This window comes from Ictidomys tridecemlineatus, chromosome 13, assembly GCF_052094955.1.
Source record: "Ictidomys tridecemlineatus isolate mIctTri1 chromosome 13, mIctTri1.hap1, whole genome shotgun sequence".
Taxonomy (NCBI): Eukaryota; Metazoa; Chordata; class Mammalia; order Rodentia; family Sciuridae; genus Ictidomys; species Ictidomys tridecemlineatus.
This window is the reverse complement of record NC_135489.1, coordinates 7,478,839-7,505,986: the sequence shown is the minus strand read 5'-3', so window position 1 is coordinate 7,505,986 and position 27,148 is coordinate 7,478,839. Positions and strand designations below refer to the sequence as shown.

Sequence of the window (27,148 nt, the reverse complement as noted above, 5' to 3'; positions counted from 1 at the left end):
ACAAAACACAAATGACCTATTTTTCTCTCAGACTGGTTTTTTTAGATTCAGTCTTTACTTATAATAATTGAAAAAAGAATTAAGCCAAAACATACAGTCAATAGCTGTCATCTTCATCAATTTTACTTTTCTACTAATGGATATAAGTCCAGTTGTTACTCTTGCAATCTGTCAATTGGATGTCAAAAAGCCATTTTGCAGCTGTTCAAAACTCATAGGTCCTTACAGTACCCATCATTACACTGTCACCTTCATTTCATTGGCAGATTTTTGAAATTGCTTATAATTTACACACACAAAAAGAGTTTTCTGCAAGAAACTTAGTCATATTTGGACAAATCAAAGACAGGTTTATTAATTAGTAAAAGTTAAATAACTATCTCCTAAAAATCTCTTACCTTCATTTTCTCTGTGATTTAAGATGTTTCTAATTACTTTTTCAGCCCACAATGGACAAGGCCTTATTTCCTATGTTTTTAAATGATTATGACTTTTTTTTTCTGAATAGAACATTTTCTTGCCTTAGTCTTTAAGAAAAAGTTAGTATCTGTTTTCACTTTTTTTTTTCCTGGCCAGGTTCAAAAACTATTTCTGTAATGCAAGATTTTTTTAAGTAAGAACTATTTTCTATGTCTACAGAAATATGATCAACATTTAAAATGTCAAAGAACGGTGTTAGATTATTTTGGAGAGGGAAAATGAGCAGAGCTTCCACCATCCTCGAGATGGACAGAGGGGGCTGGTGTGCTGCCTCTCAATAGATGAATGGATAAAGAAACTGTGGTACATATACACAATGGAATATTACTCAGCAATAAAAGAATAAAATTATGGCATTTGCAGATAAATGGATGGAGTTGGAGAATATCATGCTAAGCAAAGTAAGCCAATCCCAAAAGACCAAAGGCCGGATGTTTTCTCTGATAAGTGGATGCTAATTCACATGGGGGTGGGGCATGGGACAAGTGGAGAAATTGAATTGAACAAAGGGGTGGGTGGGGAGGGGAAAGGGCATGGGGAGAGGAAAGATGGTGGAATGGGATGGTCATCATTACCCTAGGTACACGTATGACTGATTGCACAAATGGTGTGATCCTACTTTGTGTACAACCAGAGAAGTGAAAAATTGTGCTCCATTTGTGTACAATGAATCGAAAAGCATTCTGCTGTCAGGTATAACTGATTAGAACAAACAAATAAATAAATAAACAGAGTGTCTGCACATGGACATCCCCTCTCCTCCAGCCATGTCCTCATCGCAAGGGCCCCAGCAGGTGCGGTGGCGGAGGCTGTGGTTAATAGCCTTTCTCCTTCGGTTCCAGTTCAGGAAGGACTATCAGCCTGCAGCATCATCTGAGGCCAAAGGCGTAGCCAAAGCCTGGGGAGCCTTGGCTCCAAAGGTCCAAACACAAGCCAAGATCAAGAAACTGGCTTGTGTTTCTTGATAGGAAAGAAAGCAAGGGACCACTCAGATGCAGACCCTGAAGGTCAGCTCAGGGAGCCTCAAGGTCAGGGTGCTTCTGTGCTCAGGTCTGAAACTAACTGAGAAAAGGCTCTGCCTGGCCCAGCAGCAACCGCGTGATCCCCCAGCTCGTGCCTCTAGTCACCCCGAGACCAACTTACACGTGACCTAGCACTGTGTCCTTACTGCTGGGGTTACCGAGGGATGATACCACCCTGTCACCTGCAACAGAAACATCAATAGAATCTGGTGAGGTAGGAGTAATGAGATTGAAACACAGGGCCCGTACCATCACGCTTTTGGTTTTGATTTTCTTGATTTCAGGAACATGGAAGATGAAAAAATAGAAAAATGTTTTTTTTTTTAATTGTACAATTTGTGCTGATGAAAAAGTGAGATAAAAAGATCCTGAATCCTAGAATAATGATAAATGTGCCCCAACTAAACCATTAAGAACACGATTGAACAGTAGCATCTCATTCAATGAATGCAGGCACCACAGAAAGAACAGCAGCAACCCATCCTCAGTGGTTGCCTTTTTCCCATTTTGCCCCTGGAACACACGGCCCACTCACCGTCAGTGATGGTCAGTTTTGCCACGAAGGTTTCGTTTTCTCCTGAGCGGGCAGAGAAGCGGCAGCGGTACAGCCCGGAGTCCGAGGCGGTGGCGTTGGGGATGAGGATCCAGCTGCTGCTGCTGCCCTGGCTGCAGTTGCTAAGGATTTGCCTGGGGTACTTTGAGGTGTAACTCCTCCCTTGGGACAAGTTGCAGCAGGTTAGGAGGTCTATCTGATGGGGCTGGATCTTTTCCCAGGTGACTTGATGCACCAGCCCATCCATCTGAAGCTGACAGTTGAGTGTGACATTTTTTCCAGATTCTGAGACGATGTGGTGATTCAATGGTGCGTCTGTCTCAAAACTATCTGAAAAGAAGTAGCACGTGATTAGACTTAGGTAGTCACATTGTTGGACTCAGAGGTGGAAGCCAGACAGAAAGTTCTATCAAAATGGTTGGCGATGTTATTTAATGGAGTTTCACCCTTGGTAAGTGATGACTTTATATTGCATTTTTGCAAGAGAAAGGAACTTCTTAAAGGCTGGTAGTCAGAAAAGAGGACTCGACATTCACACATAGTCTTGCAGTGTTTCTTGGTTAACCAGATAATGAGAAATATAACCAAAACCCCTGGCACTTTTCTCTTTAGTGATTTTATCATGAGTCTAAACTTCACAACACTCCTGCAGTCATGCTGAGCCAGTGACTCAGGATCCGACTGTGAGTATCAAAATTTCCAGATTAGAGTCATACCAACTAGGCTTTTAGTGGTTATAAAAAAAGATACTAGAGGCTGGGGCTGTAGCTCAGTGGCAGAGCCCTTGCCTAGCATGTGTGAAGCACTGGGTTTGATCCCTAGCACCACATAAAAATAAGCAAATAAAATAAAGGCATTCTAGCCATCTACAACTATAAAAAAAATTTTTAAAAAAGGTACTAAATCATTTTCATTGAATATATGCATAAACTAATTTTTTAGACATATATGCCTATCAAGTGCCTCAGTAGAGACTACACATGGAGTGAATTCCCGGTACTATGAAGTTCTCCAATATTCTCCCCACCCCCGATACCATTTCTGGAATTTCCAGCACAAGCATTCAGGAACTGCCCCAAATACCTGAAGTAACAGGTCCTAGTGTGTTCTATGTACCCCATGGGGTTCCTGTGTCCCTTTTGGAAATCTGCAAAGTCAAACTTATTTTCAAAGTAATATTAAGATGTAATGGACTCTCTTCACTCTTGATCTCTCCCAAGTGTACAGCAGATTCGGCCAGAGGCTCTGACCGCCCACGGATGTGTGCTTGAACATGCACGTGTTTGGAATTGTGCTCAGCATTAACCTCTAGCACTGCAGTATGATGGCTACAGCCTGTGTAAGCAAATGCTTTTTGGGTGGGTGCCTCAATAATCTTGAAGAGTATAAAAGGGTCCTGAGACCAAGAAGGTTGTGAACCTAATGTAGAGAATGAACTGAAGGAATGACTTCTCAGGCAGAGCAGCAGCAGGTGTACCTGTTTGCAGGATCACACCTTCTTTCCTCTGATGGCCTACTGCTGCCGGCCCAGGGTTTTGACCCGACATCTAAGGGGGAAGGAGGCCTGGGCAGGGGTGAGGTCGCGGAGCTGGTGGGCAACAGAGGAAACGCAGAGGGGAAGGTGTCTCTCATCTGTGTCATCTGCGTGGCCAGAAGCCTCTGACTTACAGCAGGAACAACAACCGAGGAGCGATGGGTGGAAGGAGATAAAAAGGAAGAGAAGAAGAAAAGGACACAGCACAGTTAGAGATGTGGTCTCCCCTCCTGCCGCCTCCGCCTCTGGAGTGGCTGGGATCCCAGGCATGGGCCACGGGCCGCCATGTGGGAGCCTGGGAGAAGGAATGTGTGACACACAGTAAGATGCACTACCTGACACTTCTCTATCTTCACGCTGAGTGAGAACACTGTGTGCACCACAGTTCACGCCCACTGAGAGCCAGCTTCAGCCAGTGGTTCCCGGTGTCAGAACGTCAAGAGAAGCCGCAACCCTCGGTTTTTCAGTCTGTGACCATGCAACTGTGCACCCGAGTTAACACTTCACCCACATGACAAGCATCGAAACGCTGCATCTGAAGTTTTAAACCAACACGAGAAAAGGGAAGGAAAAGGTGGAGAGGGAGAAAATGTATTTAAAAATGGGGAAAAGAACAAGAAAGTTAAAGCTCAAAGAAAGAAAAGGGGAAATGAAAATTAAGGTGAGGAAAGAAAGAGAGGAGAGAAAAGGAAGGAACGAGGGGCCCCAGGAAGACAGCTGAGTCGGACAGCAGCACCCCGTGCTGGGGAATGAGAGGACACATGGGAAATGGCGGTGTGTCCGCAAGCCCCGCAGGAGCCTGGGAGTAAGCGGCCCACAGGTCCTCGGTGCGGATTTGCTGTTTGACTTCAGGGCTCTCTCTCACAACTGCTTTTCTTCTTCCCTCTGGATGCTCCTCTCTTCCTCCGCAGGAGCCGTCTTCACCCGCCTCTCTCACTCAAACCTGCTCCCACGAAGCTACCCCACGCCTGTGGACTCAGGTACCAAGTGGGGTCCTCCTTAGGAATATCTGCATTTTCACAGAGGATGAATCCATAAAGCAACGGGGATCCCCAGTGACACGGATCCAGGCCACACAGATGGAGGTGGCCCTGTGAGAGCAAGGTGCAGGGAGGTCACAGCACAGGCTCTGTATAAGGACCCAGGCCCTCTTATTCACAGACTCACACTAGGCTTGAAGACACAGGACAGACAGTGGGTTTGGAAGAACAGAGTGGTCCCCATGGTCCCTTCCGGATAACCTGAGGGACAGAGTGGTGGTGGCAGATGAAGAGCAAGACCCACGGAGGCCTGCAGAATCTGCCTTGCCTCAGATGTGGCTTGTGGCTTCTCGGGTGACCTGGTCCTCCTGCGTGGCCAGATGGAAATGCTACCCAAGGATGACACCGAACATAACAACCAGGAAGACCCCCCCAAACAAGGCCATCACCCTGACACACTGGGAGTTCAAAAGTGAGTCCATCCAAATCAGGGACCCAACTATCCTAGTGAAGAGGGAAGGAGGAGGTGGATTCTAATGTAATGCTGAAGACGGAAATGAAAGTAGCAACTCCAGTTTACTCCACACCTACATTCAGCTGTGTGGACCGGGTTATTTTTACATGAGTTTATTGCGGGGCGACATCCTGAAGCACTCTGTACCTTGCATGTGACTTTTCTGGCATGACAATCCATCTTTCCTAAAGTCATTTCAGTGCTTAGTCCCCTTCCTCAAGCACCACTCAGTCCTAGGAGTCCACACGTTCCTGGTCACACCTGCACCTCATGCCTCAGCCCTTGTGCACTTGCAATCCTGCTGCCTGAGACTCCTGAATCTCTGGAATTACAGAGACATGCCACCGTGCCGGGCCGAGCCAGGCCTTTTTACAGCTCTCTCTGAGAGCCATGCTTCACCTGGAGTAGAGGAGAACTCAATATTTTTTGAATAAAGAATCAATCTGCACTTTCACTCCGTAGGCAGCATTCCGTGTCTTTGGGTGGATGGAGGGTATTTACATCCAGAATAACTATAAATATTAAAATTGTGTTTTAAATGGTATTTGCAATGCCAGAGTGAATTCACAGCTATGTTCTAAGCAGAGGTCGCCAGTATGTGCAGATTCAGAAAAAGACACCCATGTTTCCGCAGAGCCACCTTGTGAGGAGCAGTCTCGCCAACATAATCCAACTGCATGCTGATCAAGTCCTGAAGTCTAACTACCAGTTTACAGAGAGCAGAGAAATGTCAGAACCCATGGGAAAGCAGTGCGTGGGATATGAAAACCCGAAACAAAAGATGAGGGAGAAGGGAGGGAGGGAACTAAAGGGGAGAGACGTACCAACCAGTTCCAGTGCATGGAGTTGAAAAACGGACGCTGGGAGGACGACTGGAGGTGTGCGGTGGAGGATCAGTAAGTGATAAGAACTGAGTAAGAGGAGGTTTGAGATACAGGCAATCACATGGGCCCCAACTTGACGGGAGTTCACGATGCTCTTCTTTCCACATTGGTGCATGATTGTCATTTCCACAATAAAAGATGTAATAGCTGCACCGTGAGGTCTGGGAAGCCGGGGACTAAGCTGTGGTGCACACCTTCACCCATGACCACGGCTCATGCTCAAAACAATATAATCAGGTGATATAGGATGGGACTGGAGGGCTGGGGATATGGCTCAGTTGGTAGAGTGCTTACCTCGCATGCCCAAAGCCCTGGGTTCCATCCCCAGCACCACCAGGAAAAAAACAAAATAAGGGACTGGTTCACGGGTGGAAAACAGAACTTTAACTTTTCCAAGGTGCAGTGCTGGCAAATAGCAGAACCAAAACCACATGAACACGTTGGGTTTCAGAGCCCTGCGGTTTCCACGCCAGAACCCCAGCCCTGTGGAAGCCTCCCATCGTCTTTAGCCTCTTCCTCTGAGCGGACTGATGCTTCTTCACCTCTGAGTAGGGTCTCTCTCCAGCCATGAGAATCCACTTGGGACCCTATGGTGCCATCCACCCTCTTTCTCCTCCCCTTTTCATTGACTTTCTGGAAGGAGTGGGTTCTTCCCCTGGCTCTGCCCCTCGTTTCTCACGAGGACCTCATGCAATCTAGCACCCATCTGACCGTTCGCCAACACTGCAGATGTCACCAAGTCCTTGGCCCTGAGCACCAGCTGTGTGGCCCTCCTGAAAACAGTCCACCCACTCTTGGTTTTGGTGACAGAGGCTTTCCTGTCCCTCTCCCCTCCTCTGGCCTCCCTGCACTGCTTCTTGAGAACTTCCTTGACTGGTCCTTTTCAATGCGGCCATGCCCCAGGGTCACCTTGCCCTCCACCTCCACACAGCATCCTTGGGTGACCCTATCTACTTTCACTTGTCACCACTTCTCCTATGCAGGTGAAGTGCAAATCTCCAATTCCCTCTCTGACAGGCCTCTCCAGAGCTTCTGAAACAAGAACAAGAACATGTTCTTATGAAGTTCAAACCAGACTACAAGTGGAACAGCTCAGAATTGCCCTAAGCCCTCTGTGAGAGCGCTGTTCCTGTACCAGCCCAGTTGGAGTGATAACGGTAACAGAGGCTTCTCCTGTTCCCAGCCGTGCCCAGAGGATGAAGATGCTCAGTTGAGAACCTTCCAAAAACTCTTAAGAATGACCCATACAAATGCATAATAAAATGTGGACTGCATAGTGATCGATTATAATGCATAATGATTAAGGAAGCATTCTAAAATGACCTGTGACAGAGCTCTCAAAAACAAGCAGGCAAATAAATAAATAAACACACTAATTTCCAGTTACAAGCAGGTCCCGAGCGTGGAGAAGGAGCACTTTGGGAGCTCACAGGGCATGCAGTACGGAGGCTGTGCTGAGGCCAGACTAAGTTTTTCCAGAATTGCTTTGACTCCCTCAGAGTTCTGCCTATGACAGACCAAAGGGAAGAAGTCAGTCAGCGGCAGCACCAAGCAGCACAGAATGGGAACAAATCAGAGCATGTAACCTTCAGTAGGTCGGCCCCCGACCAGGAAGCCGAGCCACGCACATGCCGACTGCTAAGAACTCCCTGTGACACGCTCATGCTGAACACAGGGGGCAGAGATAGTGTCAGATGGCTGGGTGTCCATCAGCAGATGAGTGGGTAAGGAAAGGGGGCAGAGATACCCAATGGATGACATTCCTCTGAAAAGCTGCATCGTTCCATGATGACCAGATTGGGAGGTGAGTTGAACATGTCCCCACATACACATGGCACACCCCAGTTTCTGGGAATGTGACCTAATCTGGAAATAGGGCTGTTGTAATTGCTGAGATGAGGTCATGCTGGCGTAGGGGGGCCCCAATCCGAGGTGCCTGGCCTCCTAGTAAAAAGAGAGACTTCAGCTGGGCACAGAGGCACACGCTTGTCATCCCAGCGGTTTGGGAGGCTAAGACAGAAGGGTTGCGAGTTCTAAGCCAGCGTCAACAACTTAGTGAGGCTCGTAGCAACTCAGCAAGACCCTGGATCTAAATAAAATATATATTTTTAAAAAAAGGTCCGGGACGTGGCTCAGCGATTGAGCACCCTGGGTTCAATTCTCAGTTCCAAAAAAAAAAAAAAAAAAAACACAGGGGCAGGGCACAGGGAAAAGGCCATGAGAAGATGAAGGCAGATTCTGGGGGTGCTTCTGTCTACATCCAGCAAATGCCAAAGATTACCAGCACCTGGCAGAAGCAGAGAAAGGCCTGGGACCACCCTCCCCTTGACTCTGCCTCAGCCTCCAGAACTGCCGGACGGAGCATCTCTGCTGTGTGCACCACCCAGATGGTGACACCTTGTCACGGCCATCCAGGCGTCAGGACTTCACCCTCCGAGGATGGTCCAGGTTCACGTTTCAGGGTGTCTGGGGGCTCCAATCAGCAGCAGCAAGTCCGCCCTGCTAGGAGAATCAGCAGCCCCCTGTCATGTGCTGCCGTCCCCATCCTTCATGTAGAGTGCAGATAAAAGGTAAAGGAACGAAACAAGATAAAACAGCTAAAGCATGGCTTGCCTGAAAGTCACAGATAAACCTGGAAGGATGAAAGCACAGTCTCGAGATAAAGCAGCCTGACGAAGCTGCCGCAAGGGCAGGCCAGGCAGGGACATCTGTCTAAATGGAAGAAAGTAACTAGAATCAGGAGGGCCGTCCCGGATGCCAACACAGAGCTCAGCCCCAAACCTGCGTACACAGTGGATGTGCAGTGTGTCCACCACGCCACACACCTGTCTACGCACAAAAGAGCAAGTGACTCGCCCGCAGGCTGGGCAGATTCATGATTCCCGGCACCTGCCACTCCAGGCACTGCCCACGCTGCTTCCTAAGCCAGCTCCCGGGGCTCCCGACACTTGGGATCCTCTCACTGTAACTTCTGTTCAGGTTCTAATTGTGCAAAAAGTAAGTTTCGGTCTTTCTGCCATGGCACAATTAGAGCCACGCTTTTCATTTAAGCCAGTACCATAAAGTTGCTAAAGCACATGAGAGAAAGTCTGACTTTTGAGCAATTCTGAGGTTTTCCCAACCAGAAAAACAACTAATGAATCGGATGTATGAATTTTCAATAGTATATTTCTGAGGTCTGATAAAACTAAAAGATGACAATACAGCCCAAGACTATTGATTTTTTTTTCCTGCCAAATTCTTACCAGCAGGGCCCCCAGATAATGCAGACTTTCTGCATAGTAAGTTCTTAACGGAAAAAGATACCTTGAGTAAGAGTCTCTAATCATCCCCAGGAGAGGGTAGACTACTTCCCCGAAGACTGCGTTAAGCAGGTTATCTCAGACACTTAGAAGACATTTTCAATGTATTTTAAAAGTAAGACAAACTTTGAAATTAGTCCTTATTATGAGCCAGCATGACATGTGCTACCCCAACTGATCTCCACAGATCAGTCACCATCTGGTGAATGGCAGAGATGTTCACACCCAGGCAGGGGTTGCAGGGCCACAGGAACCAGGCCTGCCATCACTGACACCCACAAAGCAGCTGAGACATACCCAGAGGTGTCTTTTCCCCTGTAGTGGGGCTGGATTTCACAGAAGCAAAATAGTCTCCAAGGAAGCCCCAGTTCCTAGGCATCTTATGTTCTGAAAACCTAAATCCTATACTCAGAAACTGCTTTCTGTCCTTGTCCTTGCTGGAATGCACACAACAATTTCCGTTCCAGGCAGGCACCAGCGCATTTGTGTGATGTCGTCCATTTGACTGTTTTCCAAGTGGAAGGACGGGAAGCCTCCCGGTGGGTGTGCGCAGGGCAACAGGCCGACAAGCTGGGTGTGCCTGTGACCTGGGTGGGGAGACTCCTGCAGGAAGAGGGATCACAAGCAGCAGCAGTGAGATCTCATCTCTTGGCCTTCCTCTTCCCTTCCTTCTACATTCATACCTTCATCCGTTCCCAAAGATCCCAGTAGTTATTGAAATTAAGACAAATCAGGAAAAAATTCTGAGTTAGGGAAGAGACCCCAGTGTGGAGGTTGGGATGAAGATGACAATTTCCAGAAGAATGAAGTGGCAGGAGCACCACCGAGCTTCCAGGACTTCCTGGCAGAGGTGCTGGAGTCCACAGAGACCCCAGAATGGGCTTCTGTGAGTTCCGCAGGGTGGCCATGCTGACCAGGGCTCACCAACCACGAGCAAAGGTTCTCTGGCCAAACAGAAGTATTTTCCAGAAACAACTCTGCTTAGGCCCCTGAACTCAGGACACCCGATTCCCTATGTGCATCGAGCACATCCAGTCCAAGTTCAATTCCCTGCCTCTTTGCACATTTCCTGCCCATGTCACTGTTCATTTTATAACTACTTTGTCATATTTCTTTCATATTTCCAGTTGGAAATACGAGAGAGAACAGAGAACAAATAGGTAGCATTTCTGATGAAATTTGAAAAATGATGAAGGCATCAGTATGATGTTAAAATGAGAAGACAAAGAAATGACACACATATCCGTAAGGTGTGCACACACATAGGTGTGGGCTTGCACGCGTCAGCTTCCGTGGAAACAAATGATTTCGTAAGGTTATCACACTGTTCTCCGGGATTCATGAATCTTACCAATCTGATGGATAACTAATCACTTTTACTCAAAATTAACACTGAGTCAAACTAATTTTTCCTGAAATTTCTGCAACAATTTCTGAAAATTTCTGCAAAAAGAACACACAAGAAATATATAAGAAAGGGAGCAGAAGACCCTCTGGTCTCGCAGAGCAGGTGCTCCCAGGGCTACCTGGACACCCCAGGATCCCTTCATCCTTCTCTGGCACCCCACCTTCTCTTGCTGTCTCCCAGCTGCTAGCACCTGCCATGTCTGTTGGAAGACCCCCTGAGGCTGAAGGAACCTACCTTTCCCAGTCATCTACACACCCACAGAGACCTGACCCCCGACTGGCAGGAGCAGGCTTCCCCCCCCCCATCGGGACACTCTCAGAATCCTCTGCCTGCACCCCCACCAACCGGAACTTGGCTTAATTCCAGGCCGACCCCATCTCCTTCCCTTTCATACCGGTGACCCTCGTGGATTTCCCTGAGAATACTCCCTAAAACATTTATTTATGCTACAAAGCCCTATTTATCCATTTATCCTACAAAGCCCTGTTTCTGGAGAATGCGGTTCAAGGCAGACACGGTGCTGGAACTTTACCAGTTTTACCTGGAACTGAGCACTGCACCAGGCCTTACTGTCAGACCTGCAGGGGAGACCCCCAAGGCCCCCAGTCATCTGCAGGATAACATGGTGGAGTCAGCTGAGATCTCCCTCTTCGACTCGGTCTGACCCCGTTAGTCTCCAAGGCCTTGCTGGTCTCAATTCTCTCCCTGGCCCTGCCCAGAGCCATTTCTCTGCCACTGAGTCCAATGGCCTTAATTTTCCTTTCACACTTTTCTATAACTGTTGTGTAAGAAATGACCACACTTGCAAAATATAAACTGCTGTGTGGTCTAAATTTTTGTAGATTTTTTGCTTTTCTTGATTTATCATGAGCTTTTCGCAAGCAAAAATAATTTCTAAAATAGGCGTCCGTAGGTTGATACTTCACCGTGTTCTGAAGGTTTCCATGTGGTCATGCCATAAATTGTGCTTCTTTTAACCTCAGGAAAAAGCTTACATTAACCTTTGCATATAGGGTATGATCGATAACAACTTGTTAACTCCATTTATTTCATCTGCAGGAATTAAAAGCAATATCAGAGAGATCTGCAGAGGAGAAAGTATGACTTCTAAACCAAAAGGAACGAAAACATGAGAGTTGTAAGCCGTTTCCTTTAAGGACGATTGGAATGGTTATCTAAATGAATGCTCTAACTCTAGCCCTTTCCCCCTCCAATCCACACTGCAACCAAAACTATAGGGTTGAAATGTGCATCAGATCCTGACACATCTTTATTTAAAAGTTCCTTGCTCCCCGCTGCTACTCCAGGACAAAGCACGTGTTCTTTAGCAAAAACGTTTTGTGCTTCTCCTCCTTCCTTTTTGCCAGCCTTGTCTCCTCCTAGAAGCTACCACGTGCTGCAGTTTCCCTCTGCAGACAGCCCTCCTGTACTCCTGTCTCCTCACTCCAGGAAGATTGCTCTTTACCTGTGATTGTGCCTCCGTGGACGAATATTTTATTACTCATCCCAAGGTAGGCTAACTACTCCCTCCTCGGTTTTACTTCCAGACCTGCTACAAATAAATGTTTCATTTGTTGCCATCTCTCCTTGGCCTCGGATATGGAGTCCCTGGGGCAGCACCCCCACTCTTAGCAATACCAAGCACTCTCAGTTTTGTGGAAAGGTGGCGGCGGAGGAATCACCTCCCAAGAGGACATCGTATCGAGTTCAGTGGGTGAGACCAGGTTCTGCAGGAGTTCAGAGCTTCATGCCCAGGTTGGCCACAGGGAGACACACCCAGAAACTGTCCCTCCTGATACCGCGTCCCTCGGAGCACCAGCCAGCACCACAGTATTTATGGCTTTAATACCTTCTCTACAAAAGCTCCAGATGCTGTTCAAACCACAGGAAGATGGACAATATTTCTCACGACTCTCGGAGGGAGGAGAGGCTGAAGTTATTTAGTTCAAGCTATAATGAAGTTAAAATGAAACATACAACAATATTGAAAAACCAGTGTGAATGTGACTCTGGTAGGGATAGCTATGATCATCAATCTGTCCAGCAGGGAAGCCATCAAGGAAAGAGCAGCAAGAAGAAACAAGCAAGCAGGGGTGTCCACATCTCTTATCCTGAGTTTAAAAGGACATTGTGTGTGTGTGTGTGTGTGTGTGTGTGTGTGTGTGTGTGTGTGAGAGAGAGAGAGAGAGAGAGAGAGAGAGAGAGAGAGAGAGAGAGAGAAAGAGATGGGGAAGACGGCAGTAAAATAAAAGGAAATAATATGTTTATTCAGCATTCAATTTCTGTTCTTTATACATTAGAGGAAAGGTCTACAAATCAATCCTAGGAAGCAATACTTTTCAATAAAGCATTATATATGTGAAGATGGCTATCAAGCATTAGTTGAAATAGTGAATACTGGAAATAATCTAAATGTCCAGCAATGTAATAAGGTTAAGTGAATTATGAAGAATAAAGATGTCAGTGTGTCAACATTGGGAATTTTTATGATATAATATACAGAAAAAATTATCCATGGTATCTATGCTTTGCCTAATGCCAAAATATGTGTGCCTCTGAATAAGAGTTGAATGGGAAATGACATAAAACGGAGTCCGAAACATTGTCACTTAATTTTTACACTCTTTAATATATAATCAGATCTGCCCATACAGCTAGATAGATAGGTCATAATTATAATGAACTAAGAACCTTTGCCCACCCAAAAGATGTCTCTAATCCTATTTGGGCTGTGACCTTAACTTTTTGTTCAACTGAGTTCAACAAACTCTTCGTTTTCTTGAAGCCACTCAAAGTGCTTCTTAATTTCTTCACTTTAACATAAAACGGTGAAGCCCTATGATGGGAAGGATGTTGTCCAAATCTAGAGACACAATCAGTGATGCTGAAGAGAGGGACCGGCTCTTTTCCAATGCAGCCCATTCCGGGCTTTCTGTGTATTCATAAGCACATCTTCTTCCCCTGTAATCCAAGACAGGGTGAATAAAACTGCATACATTTTGTGACCGAGATGTCTAGACCATGAACTTCTTTAAATTTTTGGACATAAAGCTCCTCCCCCCGAGGAGCTTTATGTCCAAAATGCATGTCACCCCATTGCTGAGGTCTCAGCTCCCACACTCCGTGGGAGACAGGATCCTCACCGGATGCTGCTCACTATCTGCCTGTCACTGAGCGCACACTCTGCGCGTGCTGTTTTAACATGGACACTTACATTGTCACATCGTTTTATGAGACAGGCCAGAGAAGACTCCGACTGTGCCCCTAGCCACTGGTGAGAAACGCAGTCTCTGTCTATGTCCCCCAAGCCCCAGGTGGGACATAGCACAAGCAGCTGGGAGCTAGAGGGCATTTAGGGGACAGATGGATTTGTTACTTCTTCCTAACTAGAGTGAGGTTATCCCAGACTTAAATGTCGCTTCTCTTGTTATAAATAGAGGCAGCAGGAAAGGCCACCCTGGGGGGGGGGCTGCCCCCGGCACCAGCAGCAGATGGAAGTCCAAGGAGGGTGGAGCGTGCCATCCTCCTCGCTCCCAACCGGCCTGCAGGCAGCCACCAGCAGCCTCTCCCCTGGACCTGCAGGGCATCTTCCCTGGCTCCACCCGACCTTCATGAAGACAGGGGAGGAGGAGAGGCATCCTGGGAGTATCAGGGATAGCTAGGGGGAAAGAAGGATCACGGGATGTTCTAGAAAACGGGCTGTCAGGGCTTGGAAAACAAAGCAAGTCCTTAATTGAGGAGATAAATGCTCCTAAGGGATTTGTTACTGTCACAGATCACAGACAGGATGATTTGGCAATTTCTGTTGCTCATTTCTCACTGTGGGAAAGGACTGGTTTGGCCACAAAGGGAAAACAAAATAAACGCTTTACTTTCTAAAATGTGGTACTTCTATCAAAGCAAGAACTGCCAAAAGCAACTCCAGAGTTTCATTAATGTACGTTTATGCAGTAGAGTGTGAATCGTTGTTTAAAGCACATAGCTTTAGAGCAAACTTAGTAAATCTATTAAGGCAGATTGCATCCACCATTTAAATTCTGACCATGGGTTAAGCACCAGTGGCAGTTGAGGAAAGGTGACGGAGGTCATTTTGCAAACCAGAGTTCACGGGCAGGCAGCAGCTGCTATGGGTAGAGAATCTACCCAGGGCTCAGGTGTCCTAATCCACATCCAGCCAGCATGCTATCAAGCAAGGGACAGCCAAAGAGAGATGGGAGAAATCTCAGACTGGCTAGAAGAACTGGAAAATTACAGACCACCACAAATGAAATATACATTACATCAGGAAGCGAGGATCTCTGGGTCTGATATTCTACTTTTCTGTACAATATTCCTTGTGAAGCATGCAAAACAGCCATGGGATCCTTAGCAAGTTCTGAGTTTTCTGAGAGCTTCTTTGATTGCGTCCATTGGCCATTTGAGGAAGACTTGACTCAAGTTTTTTAGCATCACCAGAAAAGAAACTTATAAGGTATTCCCTATGCCAGTAAATCCACTGTGATCTTGGGCCAAGGGGAGAATATTTCTTTTCAGAGTTGACTTGAACCTGTGGTTGGCAGTTCTTTGCTAAGGCTCTGCCAGATTCCAATTTTCTCACTGAAGAGCTACAGAGTTCAGTGTTTTTTGCCAAGTCCTGAAGATTGCTCTTTTACAAAAGCATTTCTACTGGAAGAAATTGGAAAAAGAAGAAAGGGCAAGACAGAGCTGACTTCTGGCCCTTCTTCTAATTGAGGATGACAACCAAAACCATTTCAGGTGCATTCAGCTGTCACTCGGTCTCTCCCAACAAAACAGAAACTCCCTGCTCTGAGGAAACTAGCGCAGCCTCGACTGAAGGCCTACGCTATCTATGATGATAGTCTGAGTTCTGAGCCAAACCTAACAGCCCTCAAAGGAAGTATAAATAATAATGAAAAAGGTCCTGACTCATCTGAAAGAAAATGATACGAGAAAAAGTCCACAAAATGCTTTTAAACGGTGTTCACCTGTCCTGGCCATTCCAGGAATTCTCCCATTCAGTTTAAATCCAGGGAAGATCTCACTCTGCAGAACTGGCACTTGCCACCAGGAGCGGTTCCTTTCAGAAAGAGCGTCATTTGTGTCGACACCCTTCAAGGCGTGGGGTCTCCAGCTGGGTGGCTGGTTCACGGGGATCCTGAGGTGGACGACTTTTCCTCTTGGTTTTGCCTTCTCACGCACTAGTGCTGAGACTGACACGTTCAAATACAGACCATCTCAACACAAGTGGCTGCCTTCTTATCTCTTCTGTATATCATGCTTAGATCACATACCTACTCTTCGGACATTATGTGAGTAGCTAGTTTTCTTCTCTATGAATAGGAGTTCAAAACAGCTAACGGGACTTACACAATAGTTACCATGGAAGAGAACTGGATCTGACGGGCTTGAGAACTGCTGCCACTTGCTTTTAATTTATTAGCAGAAAAAGCTAAAATATACAGAAATGCGTGGACATTTTAGTAATTGATCAAAAAGTCCATAGAATGTATTTTTAACCTGATGAATGAATCCAATGGTAATGCAACTAACCCCAAATCCCTGGGTCCTTTTTGTGGTGCTGTGGCTTTCCCTTTGCTAGAACCCATCCAAGAGCCACATTAAAATTGTAAACAGTAGAAGCAAAGAAGAAATAAATAAAAGCTACAGATTTTTTTCCCCCGAGATTACAGTTAGCCAGAGCTAGACAAATCTGCCTCCTATGAATCAATAAGTCCTATCTATGGCTACATGCCATTTTTTTTAAATGAAGAAACTAATTGAAATGGTTCCTTTTGAATATTTAAACTCAACGTTTGCCATTCTCCCTGGCTCTTTTATCTCACTGCAAATTCTTTCTCTAAATTAGGAATGACTTCCATTTCCTTTCCACCGTCCACACTTCCCTTCAAAGTCTGCAATTTAATGTCCACCACCATAATTTTAAATATTTTAAAGTCATCATTTTACACTCTCTGTTTTCCTCTAAAATTGCCTTCAGTAATGGCTTCCTAACTCCATTATCTTGGAATTACATTTGTCACATTTATGGGTTTGCCTTTTTAAAGCAAAACAAAACAAAAAGCCATAAAATTGGGGGATTTGAGCCTAATCGCAGGATGTGTCCAGCCAGTCCAGCGATTACAAACACACCCTGACGTGCTTCAATCAAGGTGAGGTTTATCACAGTAGGCCGTTCCAGCGCAGAAGCTTATTGCTATAGAATCATAGGAGAACAAAGCATCTTTGCAATTGTATTCAACAGCAAAAACAATTTACTCACTGGTCTAAATTGGGCATCTAAGTGATGCATAGAAATAAATCACCCGTGGCTCCAACAAGCAGGGATAACACCAAGATGGTGATTGGTGATTTCCTTGCAAAATACACTCACAAAACTACAAGCCTGGCTGCATGTTAGAAGAAAGGATTAATTTGGCACATAGCTACTTTAAAAATCACGTAAGATAAACAAAACAAAGCCAATGTTAAATAATAGAATTTAAGAGTATGCCAGCCCTAGGGAATAATTTAGTATGACGTGCACCATCTGTTCATGCCCACTTTCTCTTTCCCGAAATATAGTTTGGACCCTGAAAATGAAATATGTCTTCCTTAAAAAATTGAAAATAAAAAAGTAAAAAATAAGCTGTCAGACTAATCTGTGTGAAATAAAATGTTTTCCAGAAAGCTATGACTCCAAACATTTATCATCTAAGCAAGAAACGATGATGTGTTTGATTCATAGAGTAATACAAAAAGGATATTTTCTTAATGTTTAGACAAGAGCTGAACCACAGAATAATACTTTCTGATGAGTCATTGTACTAAAGACCTTATCCTCATCTTTTATTGTGAAAAAAAAAACATTCATTAGCTAGAATATAAATCCACTAAGTAGAGAAACCAAACTTTTTATCAATTTCTTTATTTTTCTAACTCTTTTTTTATTTAGGGGGTCAAACCCAGGGCCTCATGCATGCTAGGGAAGTGCTCCACCCGTGAGTTACAACCCCAGCCCCTGAACCATACCTCTGTTCTTTCGTGTGTAAGAACACAGGAGGTTCCTCTACTTCCTATGTATGGGTGCTTGGTGAGCATTCACCCTCTTCTCAACTTTGCTTTAAGGGATGTTGAAGTAATAATGTGGCCTTCTGAACTCAGTGACATGGTATCCTTGTGGCCATCGCTGTCATTGCAAACAGCATCCCAGAGGCCCTGCTGCCAAGATCAAAAGTTGGCCTTCGCTCTTTCCTTCACCACTCCTTCCTTTAACGCAACTCGGAATGTTATGCCTCTTCCTCATCCCTCCTAATGTCCTCCCATCTCCTGCTGCGCGGCTTTTCCCCTTGAGCAGATCTCAACCACCTCTCCCCAGGGAGACCACTACTCTCCCCGTGTACCTCACTTCCACCCGTCTCCATAACGCAGCCAGGGAAACTTCAACACAATGAACCTGATCCTGCAAGTCCTTAGCTTAGGACCCCGTGCATCCCGAGAACGTTCAGGGACAGGATCCGAGCTTCTAGCCCGTGCCAGAGTCCTAAGGGCCCAGCTTCTCCCAGCTTCAGGTTTGGCTCACCAGGCCCCTGGGCTTACTCTCAGATCCTCCCAGGAGGCACACTCTTCTCCAGGCCTCCGAACGCCCTCCTGGTGCCCCCTCCTCCATGCCCCCATCCTGCTGGTCATCCTTGCCCTGTGGAGTCCCTTAGGGCTCTCGGACAGCTCCTCCGGACGCCGCACGCCCCCACACCCCGCTCTGAGCTCCTCTTCCTCCACAGAGCTCTCCCGCTGTGGGTGGGCTTTCCATAGACTTGTGGGTGTTTTTAATGAAGCAGAAGGTGCCTGCTTTCCTGCCCAATTTTAATTTCTCTCGTTTGAGCTCACTTTTCCAAAAATGTTACTTTCATCTCTCTTTCATCATCCAAAACATCAGATCTTCCCTGAAATCAGGGTAACTTATTTTTAATGATCATAATTTATATTTAATTCCTCATACAACTTTTTTGGAGGGAAAATCATTGAAAAATATCAAAAATGGAGTCTCCAGCCTAATAATTAATCCACTGATTTCCCTCTATTTGAGGGAGCCAGGCGAAGGCTGGGGAAGGAAGACAGGAGTAGGTTAGATTCACTCTGAAGAGGACAAAAAGAGCGGCAGACGTTCCAAGAGACTGTGCACTCAAACCTGAAAGAGTCAGGACTGTCAGCCTGATGATCCAGACAACGCCAGGTGACCTCTGTGATGCTCCCGGACAGCCCAGCCCAGGGAGGGGTACACCCAACCCAAGGCTGCCCCTGCACCACAGCGACTTAGTTTTCACACCAAGGTGAGTTAACCCCAGTTAAACAACTCAACCCTCGGGGTCTACTGTGAGGAGGCTTGAGAGGCAGTACTCACGGGCTCTAAAGATGAGCAAGACCTACCCCCACTGTGGCAGCGTCCACCTTGTGGCCATCGCTGATGTAGTAAGGGCCTCATCCAAGGGAAGGGCTGTAGGAGATGCTAAGGACAGAGTGGAGAGTGAGATAGATGTGGTCCCTATTTACGTAGGATTCGGGAATGTGTGAGGAGGCCATAAAGGGAGGCCAAAGGCCACAGCCAAAGCTGTGCAGTGGGCTCTGGGGGGGAGCTGAGAGGAGTGATAAGCCGGGTAGAGCAGAGCCATGACCCGAGGCACGTGGAACCGCCTGCATTTGGGACATCCCAGCGTGGACAGAGAAACGCGGTGTCCACAGGACGTGGGGACTGATGAAAAGAAGGCCTGCCCCACTGGTCAGTGGACAGGGCTTGATTCCAGAGGGGAGGTTTGGGCAGGATGGTGACCATCTGAGAAGGGTGCACTGTGTGGACAGGCGTAGGGCACAAGCAGAGAGGCAGAAGGCACTGGATGCCCGCCCATGCCCAGAAGTGGGGAGGTTAGATATGGTCAGGAAATGCTGTCATTACTGGAAGAGGTGGGAGCCAAAGCAAGAGGAAAGATCCAGAGAGAGAAACGTCAAACAGAGAAATGTGAAGACTGACCACAGAAGACGTTTGCATAACCGTGGCTTTAACCGCTGCATAAACCAGTGCTGGGTATGATCCCAGCTAATCCGCCACTTCATTTCTCAAGGATGACCAAAAACTGTCTGTGGGCTCTCTGTTCCGTCGATGCTCAAGGCAGGGAAGAATACTGGACACAATTGGGCAGCTTCATGATTCCAGAAAAACTCTCAGGGGGCTTTCTTCAAACAGAGGAGAGAACGGAAAAGAAGAGAACAACAACAAAAGACCTTTACTACTGTGAAAAGGAATGTGGAAGGTACCCGGGAACAGGCCTGGCACTGGGAGTGTGGCCACAGGAGACAGAGCACATTACTGTCACCGTAGTATCTGAAGGATCATCCGGAGGTAGATAAAACCCAACAACGTGTAGTGCCCAGCGAAAGCTAATGATGGTATTTTTTAGAGAACTGAAAACAACATCATCTAAACTTGAAGAAAGTGCATTAACTCTTTTTCCAGAGCGTGGGACTGAACCCAGCGGGGAGCGCGGAGGCAGTGCCCCACCCCGGGGAAGGAAAGGCCCTGGGCAAGGCGCCGGCCACCTTCTGCTGAGCAGCGCGGGGCAGGAGGAGTCTGGGAGGACGGACGGTTGGTCACGGCTGGTTCATGTCGGCTAGGAAGAAGACGGCGGCTTAATGAACAGCACTAATACTGAACGAGGACTTAAACAACGAGATTATTTCCAAAAAAAGAGTCAATCAGCTACTTCAAGGAACGTGGGCACCAGCTTATCTTCCTCTACTCCTCTTCTTCCTCTTTCTGCAAACCAACCCTGGGAACGGGGAACTGAAGATGGCAGTGGCTGTTTGCCCTCCATGGGGAAGCCACCCCCCCAGCCCGTTCCTCTCCTGCCTTCGCCCTGAGGGGAGCCCCCCGGGGGTCTCTAGTCTTCACTCCATGAGCCCCCAGGCATGTGTTTTGAAACGCAGGAATTTCCCGCAGAGAAATTCCCCTGCTACCTACCAATGTCCGGTCAGATGCGAGGTGAAGGGGAGACTCAGCGCAGCAGTGTAGGATACACAGTCACATCTGGTCTCGCCAACACGATCCTTTGTTTTCATATCACTTGAGAAATCTCAACTCTTCTTTTTACTTTCATGACAGGTCTGTCATCTGTATGTCTCCTTTTCCCATTATTACTCATGATTCTTCTTCAAAAGAAAACCAGACCTCACCAGGCACTCTGGCACACGCCTGTAATCCCAGCGACTTGGGAGGCTGGGGCAGGAGGATCTCAAGTTGGAGACCAGCCCAGGCAGTGTACAGTCTCAAAAATAAAAAGGGCTGGGGATGTAGGTCAGTGGGAGAGCACTGTGGGTTCAGACCTTAGTACTGTAGAAAGCCTTGCTGCATTTCTCTTTGTCTTTATTATTATTCTTTTTATTATTGGCTAATTCAAAATAATAATTTTTAAAATATACAAAGTATTACAATGTGATGTAAGATGTGACCAACACTCTCCAGGGAAGGTTTTGTGGAATCCAAAATCACCCTACGTCTTGGGCACCTGATCGATAAGTTATTCTCATTTTAAAACTATTGTAAAAAAGAAAAAGTTATGGCTCGTGAAGTTACTGTCAGTATTTGAATCCAAGAATTTGACTCCATCCCTTAACAGAAAGAGCGAGAGGCTCCTTCTACCCCAGGATGCGGTGTCCCCGACGGGGCACACCATGGCTCCTGAACGGACGGCCCCAGGCTCTCTACCTGGGGGCCTGTGGGTCACCCTGGCGTGCGCCTCCCTTTTCACCTGCACACCAGTGGCCCTCACTGGGGCAGGGCAGTCGCTCCGCCATTTTAGGTCCTCCCCGCGTGACTCTGGCTGCCAACCTGCACTTCAGTCCTGCTGCGCACAGCCAGTGGGCTGGAGCCTCGGGGCCTCCTGTCCTGCCACCCCTGCAGAGACCACCGTCCCTGGAGGCGGCTGGCCTCCCCCGCTGCCCTGTGCCTTCGTGCCGACGTCCTCTCTGCCAAGCCTCTCAAAACCTCTGTTCACCCCAAGTGACCTGCGCTGCCGCCTCTGAGGGCGCGATCCTCGCCTTCTCGCCTCGCGGCCAGCTGTCAGAAGGACATATCTTCTGTGCCACCCGACTGTGGGTGGCTCCTGGAAGGGTGGCTTCTGAATCAAAGAGGGACACCCTGCTTTCAACTGCCCTCATGCCATCAGTAAGGGGACGTCCCTGCCTCCACAGTGAGCACCCGTGTGCCGCGAGGGGACTCGGGCGCTTCCTGGGTCCCGTCACCCTGGGAACATGACCAAGGTGCCTCGCCTGTCGTCACCCAATTTAAGTAACTGTACATCAAAGTCAAGGATGCAAATCTACCCACTCTGAATGTTCTCCAGTGCCCTTTGGCGAAAGTTGCCCCTGGGGTATTGTTTCTTATTCTTAGGCTTTTTACGCTAGAGATTCCTTTCCTCCAGACTTTTGTTATGCTTTGTTTTAGTCTGGATATTTTTTCTTTGAGATATTCTGTTGCTTTTCTGGATTGTTGTTTGTTTGTTTTCATAGAAATTAAAAACACTCCCACTTCTATCTTTGGATCACTACACTTAGGGGACCACCAAGAATCTTCAGTGGTAGACACACATGGGCACCTGCTCCCTGTCTCTGTGCTGCCTTGGGACTCTGCCATTGAAGAAGGCCATCGCCAGAGGCAGCCTCTAGACCTGGTACCTCTAGAACCCAAACAAAAATAAGCCTCTTTATAATTAAAAAAAAAAATCTTCACTGTTTTGATTACCCATTGTTACCAGCTTCTTCAAACACAGGAAATCCACCCATGAAAAATGACCAGTTACCATTCAATAAATGAATCACCGAGCCACACACCAAGCAGGAAAACAGAAGGTGTCTAGAATAGAATTGGACAGGTGGCAAATACATTGCAAGATTTTGATTTGTTCTTAGTAAAAAGGATAGCTATTAGTTTTCAAATATTAATAATAGGCCTGGGATAAGAAGGGAGAAAAAATCCTCAGTGTTGGGAAGTAAGGCCTGGGCGATTGCCAGGGGTCTCTGATGTGTCAGGCTATGCAGAACATCGGTGATGAGAGGCCTGCGGCCTCCCGGAGGTGCAGGGTGGACTTCAACTCCCCACTAACCCCATGCATCCAGGAAACTGTGGGCCAGACATTCCGAGGCCACTCAGTGCTGAGAGCAACGCATGGCAAAGGGACCTTTCACAGTCCACCCTGCTCACCCTCAAACAGCTTCGAAGTGGCCAGAGCAGAGAAAAGTGGCATGAGAGCAGTTTTGAAGGGCAGATACAGCTTCAAAATGTTTTTAAAAAGAGTAAAGTGCAGTATGATATGGAGAGTGGGGTCAGGTTACACGAAGGCAAGGTTGGGGCTGGGGGCCAGGACAACTGAGGCTTGGACTGGTTGGAACCTACCCCTCTTCCCAGCTCACAGTTTTTCAAGTCTCAGGGCCAGCTGCTCAAAAGTCCTTCTCTTTTCATCCCTGCCTTATGCCAACACTCTGGCCTTTTTATCCAAGAACTGGCTGACAGAAATTCATAACTTTACCTTCATGAGTACCAGAGGCCTGAAAATTATGACACTTGCAGAAAGGGACAACTTTGATATAAATGACTTATCCGATTCAGATGCAGAAAGGTCAGTCAATAGAGATCAACAACAGAGGAGTGAGCTGTCAGAATTCAAAACCACAGACATCGCCTAGAGAGGAGAGCTCAGCTCAGAGCTAAGCAGCAGCTCCTACAAAACCTCAAAGATTTTAAGGGGCGGAAACTAGCCTTTGTGACACGATGCAGACCACCTACCCCAAACCACAAGACTGGAGAGAAGTGTTATGTAAAGTGGGGCAGACAGAAGAATTAAACGAGGAAAGTCTGTAGGCTGCTTAAATTACCTACCTTCTATCTTGAATCCCTCTCTGAAGTAGCCTGGGACTCACCCCATTTGGGTTATATTTGTAACTGTGTGACTGAATCCGCAGAAATAAAGTCATGTTGAATTTTACCCACATTACGGAGTGGAGCAAACACACACATCACACCCTCTGAAGTACCTGCCGCCATCAAATGACTACAGGCAACTCTGACTAGGAAGGCAAAGTCGAAAGAGTTCACTGGAAATTTTGCAAAGTTACAAATGGAAACTATAATAAAATGCAAATATTCTGGTTAAACAATAAAAAGTATAGTTAAAAAGGCAAAAAAATCCCAAAAGAAACCCCCAGAATACTGAAAAACATATTTTGAAAGTCCAGGGACATATTTTCTAACAGATCTAAAGGGCTGGGTGCTTTAAATAAAACCCCTCGTGGCTACATGGCAAAGTCAAAGGGCCACAGTCAGATGGCGGTACCACCGGAAACTGCAAAAGAATGTTCAAATGGGAAGAGTCATAGGCCCAGAATTGCCCGTGAGCAACAAGCCAAAAGAGAATCTGAAAAATATCTGTGAAAGACACTCAGGTGAATGATAAAGAGTTTCCCCACACATCAAGGAGACAAAATGAGTGAAAGAAACTTGATAGCTTTTGAAGACAGCATAGACCACAGCAATGTTTCAGTGAATAAAGAGAGAAGGACAAGGACACTTAGTGAATTATTTGTTCTCCTCTTTGTGAAGGAAACTATTAGAGAATCACCAACTTCCCATTAGAACCACTAACGTACATTGCTCGAAAGAAATGAGGAGCCCTTGGTCTAACTTATAAAATGGGCAAGATCCTCTTGCCAGGAACAGGCAACCTGCTGCTTATTTGAAAGAGGCACATCTGGGATTTGCAAACAGACACCATGTTTCAGAACAAGTATCTTTTCAACGGGTGCCATCCGATTGGGAGCTCTAGACAGGCCAGAAAGTTTCACCGCCTTCATCTAGAAAACCAGGGCTATGTTCTGACAGTCAGAACACCTCAAATGCAATACAGTTTGGGGAGTGCATCACGGTCTTGCAAGGAAAAACAACACCTAACCACTTTCTTAGAATTTCCTTGGAGACGGCAAAGGAGAACCCCATGACATTCCTCGGATTTTCAGATACTTTCCTCCAACTTTTACTCACAGGTATCCAAAGCCATATTTCCCTCTCCAAACTGGCTCCCTCCCATTTCTCAGCGCTGTAGAGGAACTGATGTCATTATGAACTTCTCTCCCTTACCCACCGATCCCATCAGCTCGGGGGTCCTTCAATCTGATTTATCATTTTTTCTCCAACGTGTACTCTGTCCCCACCATTCCATTCTGGCCCAAATCGTCTTCTCTCCTACCCTATTTCTCAAATAGACACCTCCCCACTTGCTTTATTCCAACCTTGTTCACATTTGAACAAGGCAGTCAATCTGATGTCCCGCTGATGTTCAAAACCCCTCTGTGAATGCGGTGTGCTGAACGCGGGTTACCCCTCGGGGAAGGCTTTTCACCTGCTGGGAGGTGCACAGAGCAGGCTGCCCTCTTCCACTTCAGTGTGAATGGAACCAGCACCTTCCTCTGGTCCCATCAGGGTTGATGCTGATGATTCTCATGGCTCTTGCTGCTTTGTTGAGTGTGTCCTGGAAGTGTCAAGCGCTGTCCCCACCAAGTGAGTATGACATATTTGATGGCATCTGAGTGAGTAAAGAGGGCTGTGGTAACAAGACACCATGCTCACTTTTCCCACAATCCTGGAGGCTGGAAGCCCAAACTCAAGGCCCCCGGGGGCTGTTTTCCTTTGAGGGCCTCCCTCTGGCTCACAGGAAACCGTCCTCCCCACGTCTTCCTGGTTTTCTCTCCGTGCCCGAGTCTCTTCTCATAGGACAGCAGTGCCGTTGTCTTAGCCCACCCTAATGACTTCTTTTAACCTAACTACCTCTTTAAAGGCCTTACCTCCAAAGAGTCACATTCTGAGATACAACAAGTGGGAACTTCAATATATGGTTTTGGGGGGACACAATGCACCCCGCCACAGCCTCCTGACTAGATTTCCCTTTGTTTCCTCGGCATCCGATCCCCCCTCTAGACTCCTGCCTGAGTACACTTTCCAAATTGCAACTCACTTGCCCGGTCAAGTTCCCTAATACCTCCCCGTGGCCTCAAGAATAAGTCAAAACAGCTGTGGCACAGAAAATGTGACTAGAGGGAACCTGAGTTCACACCCATCCTGCTGCGAAGGAAACGCAGCTAAGTAAGCACGTGGGCTTGCCGTGCACATGCGGCTCCCAGCCCAGGGTTCTCCATCTCCCCTCTTCAAACAAAAATTTGGAGCTTCTTCCAAATTTCTTCTATCTACCCCTCCAAGGTCACTGCCTGGCATCGATGACCACGAAACAAACTTCCACTCGAGCTTTATGAAGCCTCAGATTTCCAAGCACACCAGACTCCCTTCGCCCTCATGCTTACGTCCCCCACCCAGCAGGACTGTGCCCCTGTGGACGGCACAACCCCCTTTAACCCAGGAAGCTCTAATCTCCTTTCTCTTGAGTAAACTCAAGAGTCTTTGGGTCTCTGAAGCTTCCTGAATGCCTCTTCCTTCCTCCCAGCAACGTCCTTCCAACACACACACACACACACACACACACACACACACACACACACACACACACACACAAGCCACCTCCACCCCCAGCATCACCATCCACTGTCCTGGGCCTCCACAGTCATCCAACAAACATGACTGGCATTGCCATTGGCCTTAGGCCTGAGATCAGGGCTGGGACATTTCTCCGAGCGCCCCCAACCTCGTCGCACAGCTCCCAGAACCGACAGATATTCTGTTAGTATTTGCTGAAACAGAGGGGAGAACGGAAAGGAGGAAGCTGGGGAGAGCTTTCTTCCTGAGGAAGGTGAGTGGGGACACTGCGGAGGTCGCATCACCGGCCACGCCCGAGACCCGGACCTGCTTCACTGGGGACTCCAGACCCCCCCCCCCCGGATTCTTGCCAGTATTTCTGCTTTCTCACCTTTTATCATCCTACGTACGCGCTGTGGCGAGGGTAAGAGCTCCAGACATAGCCAACGTGGCCACTAACCACCGGGTGAAATCCAAAATTTAGATCTCACACCCATCAACCTTCTCTCAGGCCTCTAACCCAATGTGTTTTTCATATGCCCCCAATTCAGAGAATTTCCCTTGTAGGTGATATTTCTGATAATGCTTCTTCCTGTTGGACCCCCCTCTTCCTGCCATCCTTCACCTCCACCCATCCAAACTTACCCCGATTTGTAGGTCATGGTTCCACAAAGAAGGAGCAATCGCAGCCACCTCTCAATTCCCCAAACTTTGTTTTGTACTCTTTGCCAGCTTCCACCCAGCCAAATGGTCACCTGGGTCACAAGTTCACATGGCATATAGGCGGGTACTTCCCCTTTGAGACTATAAACTTCTCAAAAACAGAGACCTTTTTACTTTTTTCTTCATTTCCTCATGGCACAAAATAAATGTCTCTTTAATTAATTTAGAAAGGATTCACAAAATTCA

General features: G+C 47.1%; 1 protein-coding gene across 1 annotated transcript in view; it reads right to left on the bottom strand.

Moving 5' to 3' along the window:
• Nucleotides 1–27,148, bottom strand: part of Cd226 (CD226 molecule) — a 61,842-nt gene that overhangs the window by 24,712 nt on the left and 9,982 nt on the right. Inside the window, exon 2 of the mRNA XM_078029902.1 lies at nucleotides 2,038–2,385. Coding sequence (XP_077886028.1) covers nucleotides 2,038–2,385 — 348 coding nt within the window. The remainder of the gene's footprint in view (nucleotides 1–2,037; nucleotides 2,386–27,148) is intronic.